Source organism: Leptonotus elevatus, chromosome 6 (genome assembly GCF_054856555.1).
Source record: "Leptonotus elevatus isolate MCC_2025b chromosome 6, RoL_Lele_1.0, whole genome shotgun sequence".
Lineage (NCBI taxonomy): Eukaryota > Metazoa > Chordata > Actinopteri > Syngnathiformes > Syngnathidae > Leptonotus > Leptonotus elevatus.
In genome coordinates, this window is record NC_141244.1 from 8,540,416 (window position 1) to 8,557,134 (window position 16,719).

General features: G+C 39.2%; 1 protein-coding gene across 2 annotated transcripts; it reads right to left on the reverse strand.

The window, feature by feature from the left end:
- Positions 1-324: 324 nt before the first annotated feature.
- On the reverse strand, positions 325-16,535 carry nipal2 (NIPA like domain containing 2). 2 transcript variants are annotated; one of them, XM_086078211.1, is made up of 11 exons: positions 16,246-16,535; positions 13,041-13,109; positions 10,818-10,986; positions 5,455-5,514; positions 5,086-5,207; positions 3,063-3,159; positions 2,692-2,827; positions 2,468-2,556; positions 1,475-1,538; positions 1,290-1,367; positions 325-687 (listed from the first exon to the last, which is right to left on the reverse strand). In XM_086078211.1, the coding sequence occupies exons 1-11, from the start codon at positions 16,333-16,335 to the stop codon at positions 657-659; spliced, it is 1,005 nt and encodes a 334-aa protein (XP_085934337.1). In that variant the 5' UTR covers positions 16,336-16,535; the 3' UTR covers positions 325-656. The 2 variants fall into 2 exon arrangements, with proteins under 2 accessions (XP_085934337.1, XP_085934335.1); XM_086078209.1 differs by having other exon boundaries at positions 1,290-1,387; positions 16,246-16,525.
- Between the last annotated feature and the right edge of the window lie 184 nt (positions 16,536-16,719).

A 16,719-nucleotide genomic window follows, 5' to 3' on the forward strand; every position in this document is an offset into this window, starting at 1 on the left:
GTCTTTCAACAAATTAGCCTACATTGTTGGCATTCACCGGTGGGAACAAAAACTTAACACAAACTATGTGACACAACACGGGCAATGTGAGAGAAGGCAGACTCCTACTTAAACATCAAATCTTGTATACACATCCCATAATGTGTGGGTGGTAAGAGGGAAGCAAGGGTTTGGTTGCTTAGCAACCCTTAACTTTAGATTCAGGTCTTCATGTGGTTTGAGGTTTATTTGAGGTGAAGTGCACGGTATGTCTTACATATGGCACAAGGTTTCATTAGAGTGGTTAGTCAACCCAAACCACGGACAGTAACCAAGACACATGCATCAAACACAGACCGCATTTGCTTTAATTTACAAACCATCACACATTGCGGAACCCTTTTGTTTCAGATCTGGACATGTTTTTTTGGGGAGATAATAGCTCCACATCACATGTGAGCAGTGGACTATTTTTCTTGTCTGCAGATCAACGTAGTCCAGAAGCTGTCTTCAAATGTGCTGCCTATTCTCGTTTGGCCCAGCATGAGGCGCGTCTTCACAACTTCACTCACGTCCTCAGTCTGAACAGATGGGACGGGTCTTAAGACTCTTCTATTTGGTCACCTCTGTTACACATGAACTTGGCTGCCAGCGATCCATATGATTGCGTTTTGGCTTCAGGCTGCACTCTGTCTGTGCGGCTCTTTCCTGCGAACACAAACAGGAGAGCTCTTTCGATGTACTGTGTCTGCTGCGCTCAGCCATCATAGAAATTGTGGCTCACTTTTTCTACTAGTGATTGCGTCATGTTGTCTAATACAAGTCAAGATGTATCAGTTTTTGCTTTCTTAAAGGGAAGTCAACCATGCCTCCCAACATTTCTTCACAATATGTTCTATGTAGCCCCACTAGTTTAAATATGGTTTTCTGGTTAGTATTGTGTTAGTGGAATATGAGTTATGCAGCAAAATCCAGCAGTTTTTATCAATATTGCAAGGCGGTCATTTTGCCACTTGCTGTCGACTGAAAAAGTCATCACAGATGTTTAGGTAACAGCCAATCACAGCTCAGCTTTAGAAAACAGGTGAGCTGTGATTGGTCATTGCCTGAGCAACAGTGATGTTATCTTCAGTTGACAGCAAGTGGTAAAATGGCCGCCCGCTGAGATAGATACAAACGGCTGGATTTTGATGCATAACTCATATTCCACAAATCAGAATGTCATGTTTAGACAAGTGAGGTCACATATAACATATTATTGTCAAGAAATGTTTATGGTTGACTTCCCCTTTAAACGCATGATAGCTTACCAGGGACCATATCCATTGGTATAAAGTTGCCATCTTGTTTCTTTGCTTTTGGTCTGTTTCTGGCTATCAAGAAAACTCCTAGGAACGATAGCAGACATCTACCAAATTAAAAATTAAAAAACAATTTTGAAATGGTTACTCTGCGCAATAGTTGAAATCACAAGCTCAAATTTTTGATTACTCACCCAAAAAGGAACATGAAAATATTCAGTAACGCCAAGCCTTCAAATTCCTGGTAAAAGATTATCCCTGTAAAACACAATATTTCCACATCAACTCCAAGAAAAAGAAAAAAGAGTAAAGTTGAAGGAGGCCGAAGAGTACACAGCAATTTTTTTTATCAGTGAATATTTATCATTAGGTGCAAGTGTACCTTCTCATTTGATTGTAGTATTTTTTCTTTTTTGCAGCTAGTTTGTATAATGCTCAACAATGAAAAATAATACAAATTCTACCACTATGCTCTGTTCCAGTAAAAATGACTCTCACTTTCATCACTAATATTTTGCTGATTAGTAAAATTTATCCTTTAAATATTTTTACTACTGCTCTTATTGGTGCACAGCATCACAGAATGAACATGTGCACAACTAAGCCTCCAGTTAGTTCTTAATATTAGTGCATAAACTGGAATTACTTTTCTCCAACATCTATATTAATTTGGTGCGTTGCTCATAAAATATGTTGATAATTTATCCATCCATTCATCTTCTACATCAGTATTTCTCAACCTTTTTCAGTAATGTACCCCCTGTGAAATATTTTTTCATCCCATCTTCCCATATCGTGCTCCCCCCGCCCTCCCCCAAGCCCTGCACTCAACAAACACTCTCATTATTCCCAATCATCATTGTTGCTCACTGTTTATGCTGTTAGGTAGGAGTTAGCTGATGTTTTTTTCTAGCTAGGGAATGTGGCAGGCGATCAGAGACAGTGCCACTGAGAAGCTAGCTAGCTAGCTAGCTGTACACGAGAAGCTAGCTAGCTAGCTGTATGTCCAATGCATGTGTAAATGTTAAAGCCAAGGTGTTACTGACAAGATAACTGATTGGTTGCCCATGACCAAAAAGTGTTATGCTTCTCTTTCATAAATGTGAGAATAAAATTGTCTTAAAATGTACAAAACTGGCCCTAGAATCGCAACGAGCTGCAGAGTGGTTCTCTGGTGATGAACATACCTGCAACAATGGCACTTGCAGTGAAAAACACAAAGTTGATTGGAACCACCTCTGTGGCATCAAACATTTTCATTGCCTGGTTGAGAAACCTGTGAATGAGCCCAACAATTATACTGGATAGACGTATAGGTGGACTGACATCATTGTTATGGGGGATTTATCAAAGTCGTTCTGTCCAACAGTTATAGAGACTGTAAAACTCAAAATAGAAAAGTAGAACTGACTTGATCTGAAAGGCACATGAGACGACCATGATGACGAGCATAACGTAGAAGATGGGATAGATGAGCTGCAGATGACCTTTTATCGTCTCTGTGATCATTCCCGACACAGCTTTCACTGAGATGACTGTAAGAGAGGCTGCAGAAATACAAGGAACACATTACTATTATGGAGTAGCCTACTGTAATATGAACCTCACGTTTTTTTTAATGTTAAAAATAAATGATCTGTTTGGTGTTAATTAACAAATTGCGTAAATGATGAGTGAGAGCATATCCATTTTGGTAACCAGGCAACAAAGCAACGCAAGACCCAAATTGGTTAAATTCCTGACCCGTACGCCCTCAATCAAGCAGCGTGCACTTGTCCATACCAAGCAGTGCCACCAGCAGCATCACGACGACGATGTGCTTCATATTCTTCTTCTTGTACAGAAAGAGCAGGACGCAAAAGGCGACGACCTCTATCATCTATTGGGAAAGGAGAGTGATAGGGATTCATTTATGCAGAGCCCATTTTCTTAAACTTCGCACAGAAAATGAAAGTTCCATTTGCTCTCCATCTTTCCCTGCCCCCCTTATCTCTATGACAAAGTGCTCTTTGCAGACAAAGAGCGGCACTCTTTAATTGAAACAAACGACCGTGGCGGAGGGGGAAAAAATGAAATAAATTGCTGTATTTTAAAGGAGAAGAGCTGTGTCCTTGCGAGGCCAATAGCTTTCAGCTGTTCAAGGACCTTCCAGCAAACACCGCAAGGTGGTGAAAGATGAAGAATAAGAGGGGAATACAAAAGTAGGGTGTGGAAAAAGGGCAGCCTGACCTTTAAATCAATCCAAACCACCCCTCTGCCTTTGGGTAATATGTGTGTGTGTGTCTGTATTCATTACATGATTTTATCAATGCGGTTCGAGTCTGCCATTGTGATTAGTAATCTAATTTCTGAAGCATTTCTCTTGCACATTTCTTGCATCAGTTAACCAGATTTAAGTGAAGGATGTGAATTTGAATAACATGGTGCTGGTTGAAAAATGCTGCTATTGCTACTCAGAGCACACACACTCAGCACTGACTGAATTACTCGGAGAGCTGCTAGCTGTTCTGATCTTATTCTTGGCCTGGCTTGAAGAACTATATGTGCATGTGATAGATTGTCCCGCAGGCATAAAGGGGGAATTTGGAATATAAATGGAGATTTGGGAGGGTTGAATTGATTGGTGCGTGTTCCAGCATGAGATAGATAGTAGCTTTTGTCAAAAGCGCATTCATCCCTATGGTAACAGCTAACAGTATGTTTACAACATCCATGCTTAAGGTTAAACTAGAAAGACAGCTGTGTGTGAATGGCCTTGCATGCATCCATCTATTTTCTACCGCTTGTCCTTGTCTTTAGGGTCGCAGGTAATGGACGTGTTGATCACCACGTATCAGACTAGTGTTTAAATATATATATATTTTTTATCCTTTAGTGTACCTTTTAGAAAGGCAGAGAGAAAATAAGGACTATTTTAAAACTACTGTATAAATTTGCCAGTAATACCAGGTTAGAATCTCAATCTTGTTTTTTTTTCTTATGTAGCATGTTCAATTTAACTCATTAGCTCCCAAAAATTTATAAATATGTTTTATTTCAAATGTTTTAAGTGTCCCAAAGACGTATTTCTATGTCCCCCCAAGACCATACAGAAGGCTTGGATGAAGCCTCTCAACTGCAGAGAACGGTTTAGAAAATGTTAGTTATTACAAAAACGGCCAGCAGGTGGCAGCAGAGCAAAATAGATCAACCAGGGCCACGTTGAAAAAAGCTAATTTAATCACAGTTCTATATGGATTTGTGAATAATGATGAAACATAGCTATATTCTAATGCTAATTGCTGCGAAACGGAAACATATAGAAATATACTTTTTACCCTGATGAATGAAGAGACTCTAATCTTTCTTTTGGTAGGTTTTAGTTTTTAGAGCAATAGAACACAATATTCTGTGGGCCTTGCAAAATCTGTCAAAATCCAGTAAAACAGGATTTTTCCAGTGAAAATAGCTGGGAGTGAATGATTTAAAAGTGGAAGTCAACCTTAAACATTTCTTGACAATAATATGTTATATGTGACCTCACTAGTCTAAACATGACATTCTGATTAATATTACTTTTGTGGAATATGAATTATGAAGCAAAATCCAGCCGTTTTTTATCCATCTCAGGGGGCGGCCATTTTGCCACTTGCTGTTGACTGAAGATGACGTCACAGTTGCTCAGGGCTCAGGCAACGGCCAATCACAGCTCACCTGTTTGCTGAAGCTGAGCTGTGATTGGTTGTCAAAAAGAACTAGAACTCCTCATACACATTCTTACATAATTGTATAAAACGGCATGTTTGGAACGGGTTACAGTACATACAATGTACAGCAGGAAGTGCCAGCTCATGATATAGAACTGGACCAGATGGGCTGTAATTTGAGTGGATGTGTGGGGGGCAAAGGTCACCAAGACGTAGGTTCCTGTTATCGCCAGTGTGCCACCTAAAGAGAAGACAAGAGGCAAGCTGACAACTTATTCATTGGCTAGAACCCTACCCCCAACGAAATAAGGAATATGCAGTGATTGCATCAAAATGAAATAAAAAATAAAATGCGGATACAAAAGCACTTGTAAAACTCCAAGTTTCTTCATTCTGACAAATTGAACTTAATACAGTGATTTCTTCACTCATCTAACAATCTGCCAACAGATTCATGTTCTGTTATTGTTCCTTGAGTGTTTGCTTACCGACAACGTCAGAGACGCGCACGGTCTCCTTGAGGAAAATCACAGAGATGATAGCGCTTGCTAGAAAGACAAATACAATTTTGTTCCTATTAGTTTAACAGCATCTGATTCTTTGTTAGCCGCATTAGGCACTAAGCTCTAATGCAGCTGTTTCACATACTGAGTCACTGATTGTCCTTCAAAATCGCAAAGTATACACACAATAAAACAGGATAAATATCAAAAAATTTTGATGACAGTCCATGCTTGTAAAATATTTAGCTACTTTGGGATTGACTTAGGGGAAGGATCATAGTTTAAACTTGATAGAATATAAATACAATGTTTGGATGGATGAGGAAGGATGACAAGCAATAAGCTTCAATGAGCAGACAGATGAATTTTCGAGCCCAAAGGATGAAAATTGTACATCGTAAGCTGATAGTTTGAGTCGCCTGCAAATTCTGTCAGAATGCCGAGACGGATGGAGTTCATTAAGACTTGATAAGAACACCAACATGATATTCCATGCAGCATGTTTAAAACAACTCATTCATCAATATCAGTGTCTGTCAAGAAATGTGATATTGAAAAACAATGTTTTTTTTTCCATGGCAAGCCTCACAAATCGCCGTCGTGTTGCCCCGAGATATGCAGCGAACCGGGACTGACGAGTACCCATTACGGTGTTGCCGTGTGACAGAGATGGATTGTGATGCGGGACCACAGACATGCGTCAATAAGGACGCACACAGATGGATGGCCACACAAACTGCACGGGGCAGTCAAAACAAAAATAAGAGGAAAACACACAGACAGATGAATCCGTTAGCTGCAGAAAAGTGTCATGCTGGTTTTTTTTCTAAATGTCATCACCCTGGTGAGTAAATCACCTTTAACTCAGTCCTGGTGGTACAATGTACTGTAATTGAAAATAATGACAAACACAAAGCAAAAGACAGACGGGCAGACTGTCACCTTTAAAGTTGAATCAATAACAGTAAATAAACAGATCAATATGACGCACACGCATATGTGCCATTCAATGTGGTGATAAACATGACACACAATTTCTTCACACATTGATTGCCAAGCAATAGCAGTTTATCTTGAATGTCACCACTAGAGGTGATTTGTCTGGCACTGAAAATGAAACCAAACACTTTTAACACACAAAACACGAGTTAGAGCAGTAATGTCGCAACTACTGAAATGCTGGAATTGTCTGGAGCGTGAAACAAGGCTTGTATGTGCACAATCCTATAAAAGGACATTAGTGGCTAATTAGAGGATACAAAACACTCTCTTAAACAGTCCGTGGTTAAATATTTCATATGGTGAGCATTCAGGGCAAACATTACACACACATTAAGAAAGATGTCTGTGCCTCTGGGAGCAGCTGGCTTTTACCAAGTCACCATAGCAACACCAAATAAATTGAGATTCACACAGCTTGATAAAAAGCGAAATGTGACAACAGGAACCTCGGAGGTAAACAGTCCTGTGGTGGGAGATTTGTGTGCGTGCGTGTGTACACTAAGCATGCATCAGATTAGTACATCTCCCCTACACAACCCCTTAGTTTTTCCTGGAAAAGTCTCACTGAAGGAGAATGCACATCATTCATTAGGTAGTCAATCAAGGTGCCACACAGTTAAAAAGAAAATTTTAAAAAAAGTATATATATATGAACTCGAAAAAAAATTGGGGGGTGCTATTGTTCACTTGAGCACCCCCCCCCCCCCCCCCACACACACACACACTAAATACGCCACTGTATGCTACCATATTGCTCATTTTAAGTAAACAATGCTACTAGCCACTATATGCTAAAGTTAGATCCAAAGTTATTTGGACATTTTTTACATCCAGGACTGCCAGTCATTTGTTGGCCATGTACAGAGTGACCAAACGTCCTCATTTGCCCGGACATGTTCACTTTTTTTTTTTTTACATCCTGTCCAGGCATTCACCGGATTTGAATAAATTCATGAAAATGTCCAGGCATTCACCGAGTTTTTACCGCAACTGCAGACTGCTCCCAAGTCGATTGGAAGGGGTGTAGCGGGAAAAAAACATTTTTTTGTGTGTGTGCTAGCCAGTGACACACAAGTATCACATTTAGTGGGATTTAGTATAATTTAATTTGTATAATTTTTGTATAATATTTATATATGCAGCCGTTTATGGTACTCGGCTCTGAATCCACGAACATATTGCTCAGTTTATGACTAGCCAGCTAGCTCCCAGTAACTTACGGGTGTTAAAAGACGATAGCGTTCACGCATAGCATTCCAAAGGGACAGAATTAACATTTGTCACCTTCAAAGACTGTGTAGTGTCCAAATATTTTTGAGTCACCCAGAAATGCAGGCGCTCAGAGGTAAATAAATGTCATCTTTTTGCGAAACATCTTAATAAGTTTAGCTAGCTAGCACTAACCCTATCTTAATAATCTTAAAGTCTACAATTGAATCACATCTTTATTATTTTCCCCCAAATTGGGTTAACTATAATTAGATTTGTGTTACTGCGATATTATAAGTCACTGCCGTGTAAAGTGACCTTCAGGAGCGCATGCCAGCCTCATTCCTCCAAGTGATGTATTAACATCTATGTCAAGGTGAAACGTGGCTCCGCACAACACTATTTGAAAGGATGCTGTCATACTTAATTGTGACAAGGGGTCTCAGAGGAAAAGGAACAGCAGTAACTGAGATTAGAGTGTCGTCTTATAACAGCCTCATCAATGCTCTCACTCCCGCTTGTTAGAACATTTTTCAGAGCTCATTCTTTTCCTTCGCCCCCTCTCACGCTCGTCTTTTATCTATCACCCATCCAAGCACTCTACTTCCTCATGTTTACTCAGCCAAGGACTCCTGCTAACGGTGCCCCCCTCCCAAGCCAATCCTTCAATTACATCCAACACTATAGGGTAGGTGTGTGTTAGCTAGCCAAGTATAAACGACCTGGGTGTCAACACAGTGGACTCGGGTGAGTAAGGTGCTCCTTTGGCAGTATCAAAGTGCTGAGCTGCTCTTTCAAAACTCAATTAACCTGCATATTATATCCCCTCTGGAGTGCCAGACAGTCAATGGGCCTTCCAAGAAAAATGACACTAAAACGGAAATGGGCACAGCAATCGTTGATTTCGTAGAGATATCATTTTTACTTACAGTAATGCATCAAAGCACTCAGCCATTTGCAACACATTGCTATAGGAAAACTGTTTGAAGCATTTGGGTAATTGATATCATTAATAATCATGAGCAGCCGTCACCTCCGTTGTGGTGAGTGAGCAGTTGTGCGAGGTGAAAAAACAAAAAACTAAAATGAACTGTTTAATGTTTAACCTGTGTTTGGAATGTGTGCACAGAGCAGCTGTCAGCTGCAACGAGCAGACAGGCTTTGTTTTGATTGGATTGTGAGTCAGGCTTAGTTTATAATAGCTTAGTTCACACTGCAGACACTGTCAAATGAGCAAGTGTGGAAGTGGAGAAGAATGGAGGATGGAAACAATAATGGAGAAATGGAAATGAGTCCAGAACATCACCTGCAACTACAATTTTGTTGCAATCACACGGTTTTATAATACGAGTGATTTATGATGGGTGTCTGGTATCAGGCAAGGAATCTTGCAAAATCCCCTCCGCATTAAGAAAGTATTTGAATTAGGGATGTTAGATGCCACTTTTTTTCTCAGACAGATACCAACCAGTACGAGTAGTCAAATCCCGAGGAATCGCTAACACCAAGAACTAGTGATGCACCGAATATTTGGCCACTGGAAAATTTCGGCCAAAAATGGCAAAAGTGTGCATTTTCGGCATTCGGACAAAATAAAATTCAAGCCGAAAGAATATGGCCAAAAGAGGATGTTGTGGCGACGCAAGCAAAACAATAATAAAAAAATGCTGCAAGCAAGTGTCTGTTTGGTGTTTAATGTACCATTCGCCAACATGTCTCTGATGTCTGTGGTGTGGACACATTTCAATGTATATTGTGCTCTGTTAAAATGCCCGTGCTAAACAGACCTAAATATTTTATAATTATATTATAATTTTAATTAATTAGAATAAATGCAATGATAATAAAAAAATTCAGTTTTTGGTTTCGGCCAAAATAATTCATTTTGGTGCATCCCTACCAAGAACCGATTCGACTAGTACTTTTGAGGAATAAAATCCTCCACCCCCCCAAAAACCCCCCAATGAAAGTTCATTTTAAATAAAGACATATATATCCTATATGTATATTTTCCATAAAATTAAAAGAGCTTAATGACAATTTTCTGTTCTTCTGATTTCTAATATCTAGCCATCTTCAAGTATAGACACCTTGAAATAAAGGCCCAATATCGATACCTGGTATCGGTAGGTTAACTCATTCACTGCCATTGATGCCTATAAATGGCAAAATTTTATTTTAACAATTTCTATTAGTTTAACATTTTCCCCCCACTTTTGTTAACAAGAGTATGAAAACCTAGACATTTTTTTAATAATCTTTTTTTTTATTTAAGAAAAGATTATTAAAAATTAGGGGCGTCAGGCGATTAAAATTTTCAATAGTAATTAATCACATGACTTCAATAGTTAACTCACGATTAATCAAAAATGTTATATCTGTTCTAAATGTACTATAATTTATTTCTAGGTTTTCATACTCTTTTTAACAAAAGTGGAAAAAAGTTTTAAACTAATATGAATAGCTCAGATGAATTTTTGACGTCTATAACCGTCAATGGCAGTGAATGAGTCAAAAAGTTAAAAGTGCCGAAGGTCGTACAATATGGAAATAAACCAAAGTTGCAGCTAGATTCAACTTTACAAGTAGTAGGTAATAGAATGCAGAATGCATCTAACAAAAAGAGCATAAGCGGTACAGTAATGAACGAATGAGAGCATGGAGATGAAGCTAAAAACGCATCAAAGGATTAACCATCCTTGTTTTGATTTTTTGTGTGTGTTTTTTTTGTGTGACATTTATCCTAATAGAAGCGCAAGCGTCAACAACTGGAGAAGAAAATCCCTGCGAGTACTGTGAAATGAGCCGGCTCACATTTCAAAGCAGCCACGAGTGGCCCAAGGTCATCATATGCGTAGCTACATTGTCACTTGTTATCAAAGATGTGGCACCAATTTACATGTTCACATGTTTCTTCCCATTTCTCTAATAGAGAATAACGTGAACTTGATGACAATCAAACAGCATTATCAGTGCAAGTGAAGGTCCTCACACAAAGACGGATGTGGCGTTACCAAATAAAAATCACGCTATTATCAAAACTGATCTGTAATGTTTTATGTTTCATGTCAATAGTGGCCTGTGAAAAAAAAAACACACCACTTGGAAAATGTGTGGGGAAGAAGGTCACAACTTACCTATGACAGATACGCAGCCCAGTGGCGCTATGAGGGATGCCGGGGCAAAGCCGTAGGCAGCAAAATTCCCCAGTTCACCAACCCCCATGAGAAGCAGACCGCACCACCACAGCACAGAGGTGTAGTAAGGCTTGGAGCCTCGCTGGGCCAGACAAACGTGGGCATATTTCTGTTCGTAGAGAGAGGGAAGAGGAGTTTGTGGCAGCTCCAGATCCACACAGTAAATGCATACAACACACTTGCGCATTGCGCTGTTGGCAAGAAATCATACTGTACATTCTCAGTAATATGTCATAATAAGGGTTGTTGTGCTGGTTTTAATATAAACATAAAACGTTCAGCTGATTAGCATTTAATCAGAGAGGCGGCATGACACCAATTAAGCAAATCAATGAGCTGAGAAGCTCTTCAAGTCGATTAAGGACAGACACCTTCACGAACAAACTCAGTGCTGAAACAATGCTCGGCTGCATTTGCATATTTAATTGAGGCCGGAATATGTCTCAACCTCAGTCGCAACTATTGAAAAGGGTTGTTTTTTCAAGTGTTTGACTTTTATTTTGGGAAGATGATAACTGACAAGGCATGCATTTTAGCCATTTAAGAAGACTTAGGTAAACAACAGCAGTGAGACAATGCCAAAATAATTTTTTTTTAACTAATGTTGTAATATTGATAGTAATTTGAACATACATGGTTTCACAGTCCCTTTTTGTGTGTTTATCTAAAACCCCCCCCAAAAAAACAGTTACTTTAAGTTTTTACAGCCCGTGAGCCAACTTTCAGAACATATTTGTTGGGTCAGATCAATTCAAATTATTTGAACTAATTTCCCCTAATAGACAATATATAAAATACTTTGTCCAGTAAATAGCAAACACAAACAAGAGATTTCTATGTCTACCTATGACAGTGTTAAACCAAAATTATTTGGAGTGTGCAAACGGGAGTATCGAGCAAGAGTGACTAGCAAGAACTAGCTGGAGTGGCTAACGAGCAGCTAGCAAGCGCAAAATAGAGTTAGACAAGCGGCGGGAGCCCCAATCCCGGGACTCAGCGATGACCACCTGCAAGCCCCAGCTGTGGAAGTCGACTCATTGGGTCCGACACTAGCTGCAAGCACCACCAAAGGCTTAACTACGGCCGCAAAGTTCTTCTCCTTCAGGTAGCCATAGCAGAAAGATGGCGGCGAAACATGTCAGCCTCCTGTAAGGTGAGGCGTGACCCATGTAATAAAAATTTGCAATTACTGGACAGACATTTATATTTAAAAAAATTATGCTGATGTGAAACAATATGTTTTTTAGAGCTGTCAAATGATTAAAAAAATGTATCAGATTTTTAGCACATCCTAGAATTTTGATTAATCACGATTAATCGCTTAATTGAAAAAGGCTTTTTTATCAACCTTTTTTTCCTGCCAAATTTGAAGAGCACTGGTTATGTGTTCATTCTTTTGACATTTAATGTTATGAGGACGTCTTTTTTTGATCCACTGCACACTCTCATCCTCCTCTTTTTCTAATCAGTTAATTACTTGCATAATTTTAAATGGAAAATAATGACCCCAATATTTTGACACAGACAAATATTCTAAATGTGATACGCAAACATTTATTAAATGTTTGAAGAGCACTGGTTATGTGTTCATTCTTTTGACATTTAATGTTATGAGGACGTCTTTTTTTGATCCATTGCACACTCTCATCCTCCTCTTTTTCTAATCAGTTAATTACTTGCATAATTTTAAATTGAAAATAATGACCCCAATATTTTGACACAGACAAATATTCTAAATGTGATACGCAAACATTTATTAAATGCTTTACTTTAATGCATGTAATTATGTTTATTACGCAACCTGTGCTACCGTAAACGTAGCCAGCTGCTGTCACGATAAAAGAATAATCAAAATTAATAGTGCGATTAATCTGTGTTAATTTATGATTAATGCGATAATTTTTTGTGATTAATTAATCAGTTAACGCTTTAACTTTGGCAGCACTAGTTTTTTTGCATTTTACTGAAATTAATAGTGGGATTTTAAAATGAATGAATTATAAATTCACGAGATGGCACTAAATCCAACACACTGTCCCTTTAAGTACCTTCGCTAGCATTTATAAACATATCAGTAGGTCACACATTTGCTCCATAAATTAGTGAAACAGGAGATTTGCACCAAAGTGTGAAAATAAATTGGATTGGAGCAGAGCATCCTACCTGTATGTTGAGGGAAATGCTGATGAGGACGTTCCCACATATAGAGATGATGATTCCTAGGAGATACGCCTGTGGAGGCAAAGAGTAAACAGCCAGGAGATGAGGTGACGCTCCACTACTCACACAGCACACCCCCACTCCTTCCAGCTGTCACCATTACCAAAGTTGCACACAGCCGTGAAGGTTCTGTTCAAAAGCACGAGTGTTTGCATTTGTGCCTCACTTGACAGTTGAGACTTTGGGAATATCAAAATCTCTGCTCCCATATGGAATAAACAGACAGGAAGCATGGACATGGAACAGCGGCATACATTCTGGACCAATTTCTAAATGTTTCTCAGAAACAAACGAGACAATATATCATTTAAAAAAAAACTGGTAATCAAATAACTATACTAAGTTAGCTCGATTATCCTCTCTTTTCTATTTCCTCTTCACCCTATGCTCCGCATTCACCTCCACTCAGAACTTACTTCATGCGTTTGTTGACTTATGAAAGACATGAGACCACGCCACAAGTAAACAGGATTACGACTTAAGTGTGTGAATGGCTTTGTCTGAAAGCGGGAATATGTTTGATGATCTCAGTGTATCAGTGGTATAACAGGATTTGGGAGAAGGAGGAGGGAGAACGCAGATGGGCGGACGGATAATGAGATTGTAGGGCTGATTTCTACTAAAGGCTGTGCATCTATGGCAGTGGTGGGCAAACTCGGTCCTCAAGGGCCGGCGTCCTGCAGGTTTTGGAGGGTTCCCTGCTGCAACGCAGCTGATTCCAATCAACAGGATGGTTACCAAGCTTGTGCAGAGCTTGCTGATGAGCTGATCATATATCAGCTGTGTTGGAGAAGGGAAACATCCAAACATCCTGCAGGACTCCGGCCCTCGAGGACCGAATGTGCCCACCCCTGATCTATGGAGTAAAATATGATGTTAATGACTAGTGTTAATTTTATCAGCCATTTAAAAAAAATTTAGTCTCAGTTTTAGTCCAGTTTCAATCACGTTTGTTAGTTCTTAACATAGTTAGTCAACCTCATCCTGTTTTTATGTAGTCTATTGTTAGTCGACTATAGATCAAGCATATAGTCTTTATTTTAGTCCAAGAAAACATTATTGTATTCATCTAGTTTTAGTCAACAAAAACTGTCAACGTTTTAGTCTAGTTTTAGTCATGACAATCATTTTACCCCTGTATATTTTTTGGCAGCAGATAATGTTGAACATTTCAGATCTAAAACTATTTCACATAAAACATTTCTCTCATCTTTTTGATGAAAAACAACTTCACACACGATTACAGTATAGCAACAAGTGGCTACTATGGCTCCATGCTATGAGCTAATAAGTTAGCCAGCATTAGTTAGTGGTCGGATTCACTTTATTGTTGGAACGTTATAGCCGTTGGATTCATGTTACATTATAATGATAATTTACTTTTCACATGACAGTGTCACAGTGACAAATTAGCAGAGAAAAGGTTTTACAAAATCATAGAATTTTTCGTCTCGTTTTTGTTCATCAACTAAAATGTCCATAGATTTTCGTCTCGTCTTCATTAATCGACGAAAATGCATACTGATTTAGTACCAGTTATTGTTTTTTAATAAGGGTTTTAGTCCAGTCTAGTCTAGATTTTGTGCGGTGAAAAATGTGTTGACGAAATTATTTTTGTTGACGAAATTAATGCTACAAAGGACAGAATGTTTAGCGCTGCAAATGTAATATAATGTGTACATTTACAAAAACTTATGTAATTGTTCTTTTTGACTCTGTAGTTTGATTCTTGTTAAGTGTGTTTGAGTTTGTGGATGGATGGACATTTTTGTTGACGCCCTGCAGGAATACGTCATCTGCTGCGCAGTAAAGCACTGAACAGCAAACACACACTAATCACCATTAACCTGATTTTACGGATACATTAATGCGGCTTGACTTATCAAACCATGAGCGTGAGCTCTTCGGCTGCGGTGTGTGGCGGTTACTGTATTTTCATACACGTGACTGTCAAAGCATTAGAACGACAGAAGCCAGCTGAAGTGTGAGACAGAATGATATTGTTATGATGTTCGCTGGCATTGTGGGTAGCTTGGGACAAAGGAGGCTGGGACCATTATCCAGCTCTTCAGGATTCTTACAGTAGATCCATTCTCTGACGCCCACCCGCGAGTCATTACTCACTATTTGCCTCCTCTGTTACTCTCTCCTCTCTGCCACCCCAAAATGTCACACGCAAGACAAGACAGAGGAGCACACAATTAAAGGAGAAGACGAGCATGAGGAGAATGTGAACATTAGAGTGGGAGGACAGAGGACTGACAAAACAATGACATACATGCACCAACTGTTACAGGCTTTATCATATACAAACTTTCTGTATTAGGACAGTGAGTCACGGAGTCAAGGGCTTTCTACACAATAATGTAGTCGTGATCACTTTAGAAAATAGTGACAGGGGTCAGCATTAATATATCACTGTATTGGCTGGCTCCCAATACTCATTACACAAAAAGCTTTAGAGACAAAACTGTGCAGTTTGGAGAGATGAGCCTAATTTCTTTTGTGGGCATAAGTGGTCCATATGGCTTGCGGCGAGGCTTAGGGGGAAAAAAAAGGTTCAATGAAACTTTACTTTCACCTTTATCAAAAGCCTAATTTGAAAGGGAGGTCATTAGATCCATGATACAACTTCACAAGTTCACAACTATCATCAATTTACACCCATTATAGGTAGTGGCTATTAAAAAAATAAAGGCCTATACACCTGTTAAAAGGGCAACAGTTAATTTTTTGCTGAATTTTTTTCAGACCAAGATGAATCATTCCAGAACTTGTTTCATCCCATCATTTGGAGGAGAGAATAAAAGCAAGAACACAAAGACAAAACATCCCAGCCTGACTAAATTGAGCAAAAACAAGCATAAGTCTCCCAAAAGCATGAAGGCAAATGCTGTGCTGTCCGATGAAACCATGGCTGAACACATTGGCCATATATTTCAAGAAAATACGTTTAGGGTCAATTTAACAGTGCACGACAGCATCATATCCACAGTGAAGCATGCTTGTAGCAGGAGCCTATCTTGTTTTGGGCTATTATTTCCCCACCTGGAATTTCAAATGTCAGTCAATTTTGTCACACAACCTTTCAAGACATTGTGATCCTTTTCTAAACAATAGCCAATGTACAATATAAAGTCAAGTTTACCTGAAATGGATTTTCCATGATTTCAGCCCGGTAAGCCAGAGCGATAGTCACATTAAGAGTGTCCCAGGGGACACTTAAATTCGCCATCATATTGCAGTACGGTGTCGATCTTTTTGTCTTGTACGGCTTTCCGTTTCACATTTTTGGCCACCGCTTGTCAGCCCTTTCCATCCCGTGCATGTCGCGTGTACATCGTAGCAGGACATTCTCAGGGAAAACTTCAAACTTCACTTTTCTATGACACGCCTGAGTGCTTTGTGGTCATAGGAAATATGGACGCATACACTAACCGGTGCCAATTACCAGCAACAACGCACTTAAGGCGCAGAATAAAATGAAACTAATACAGAATTTAAACACCCGATGAGAAAACTTTCTCTGAATGGCTACAAATCCCACGTTTCTAGGGAAACGAGGAGTTTATGAGGAGGGGATTTTGAACAACTACGGGTGTCCTTGAACGCACCATAAACA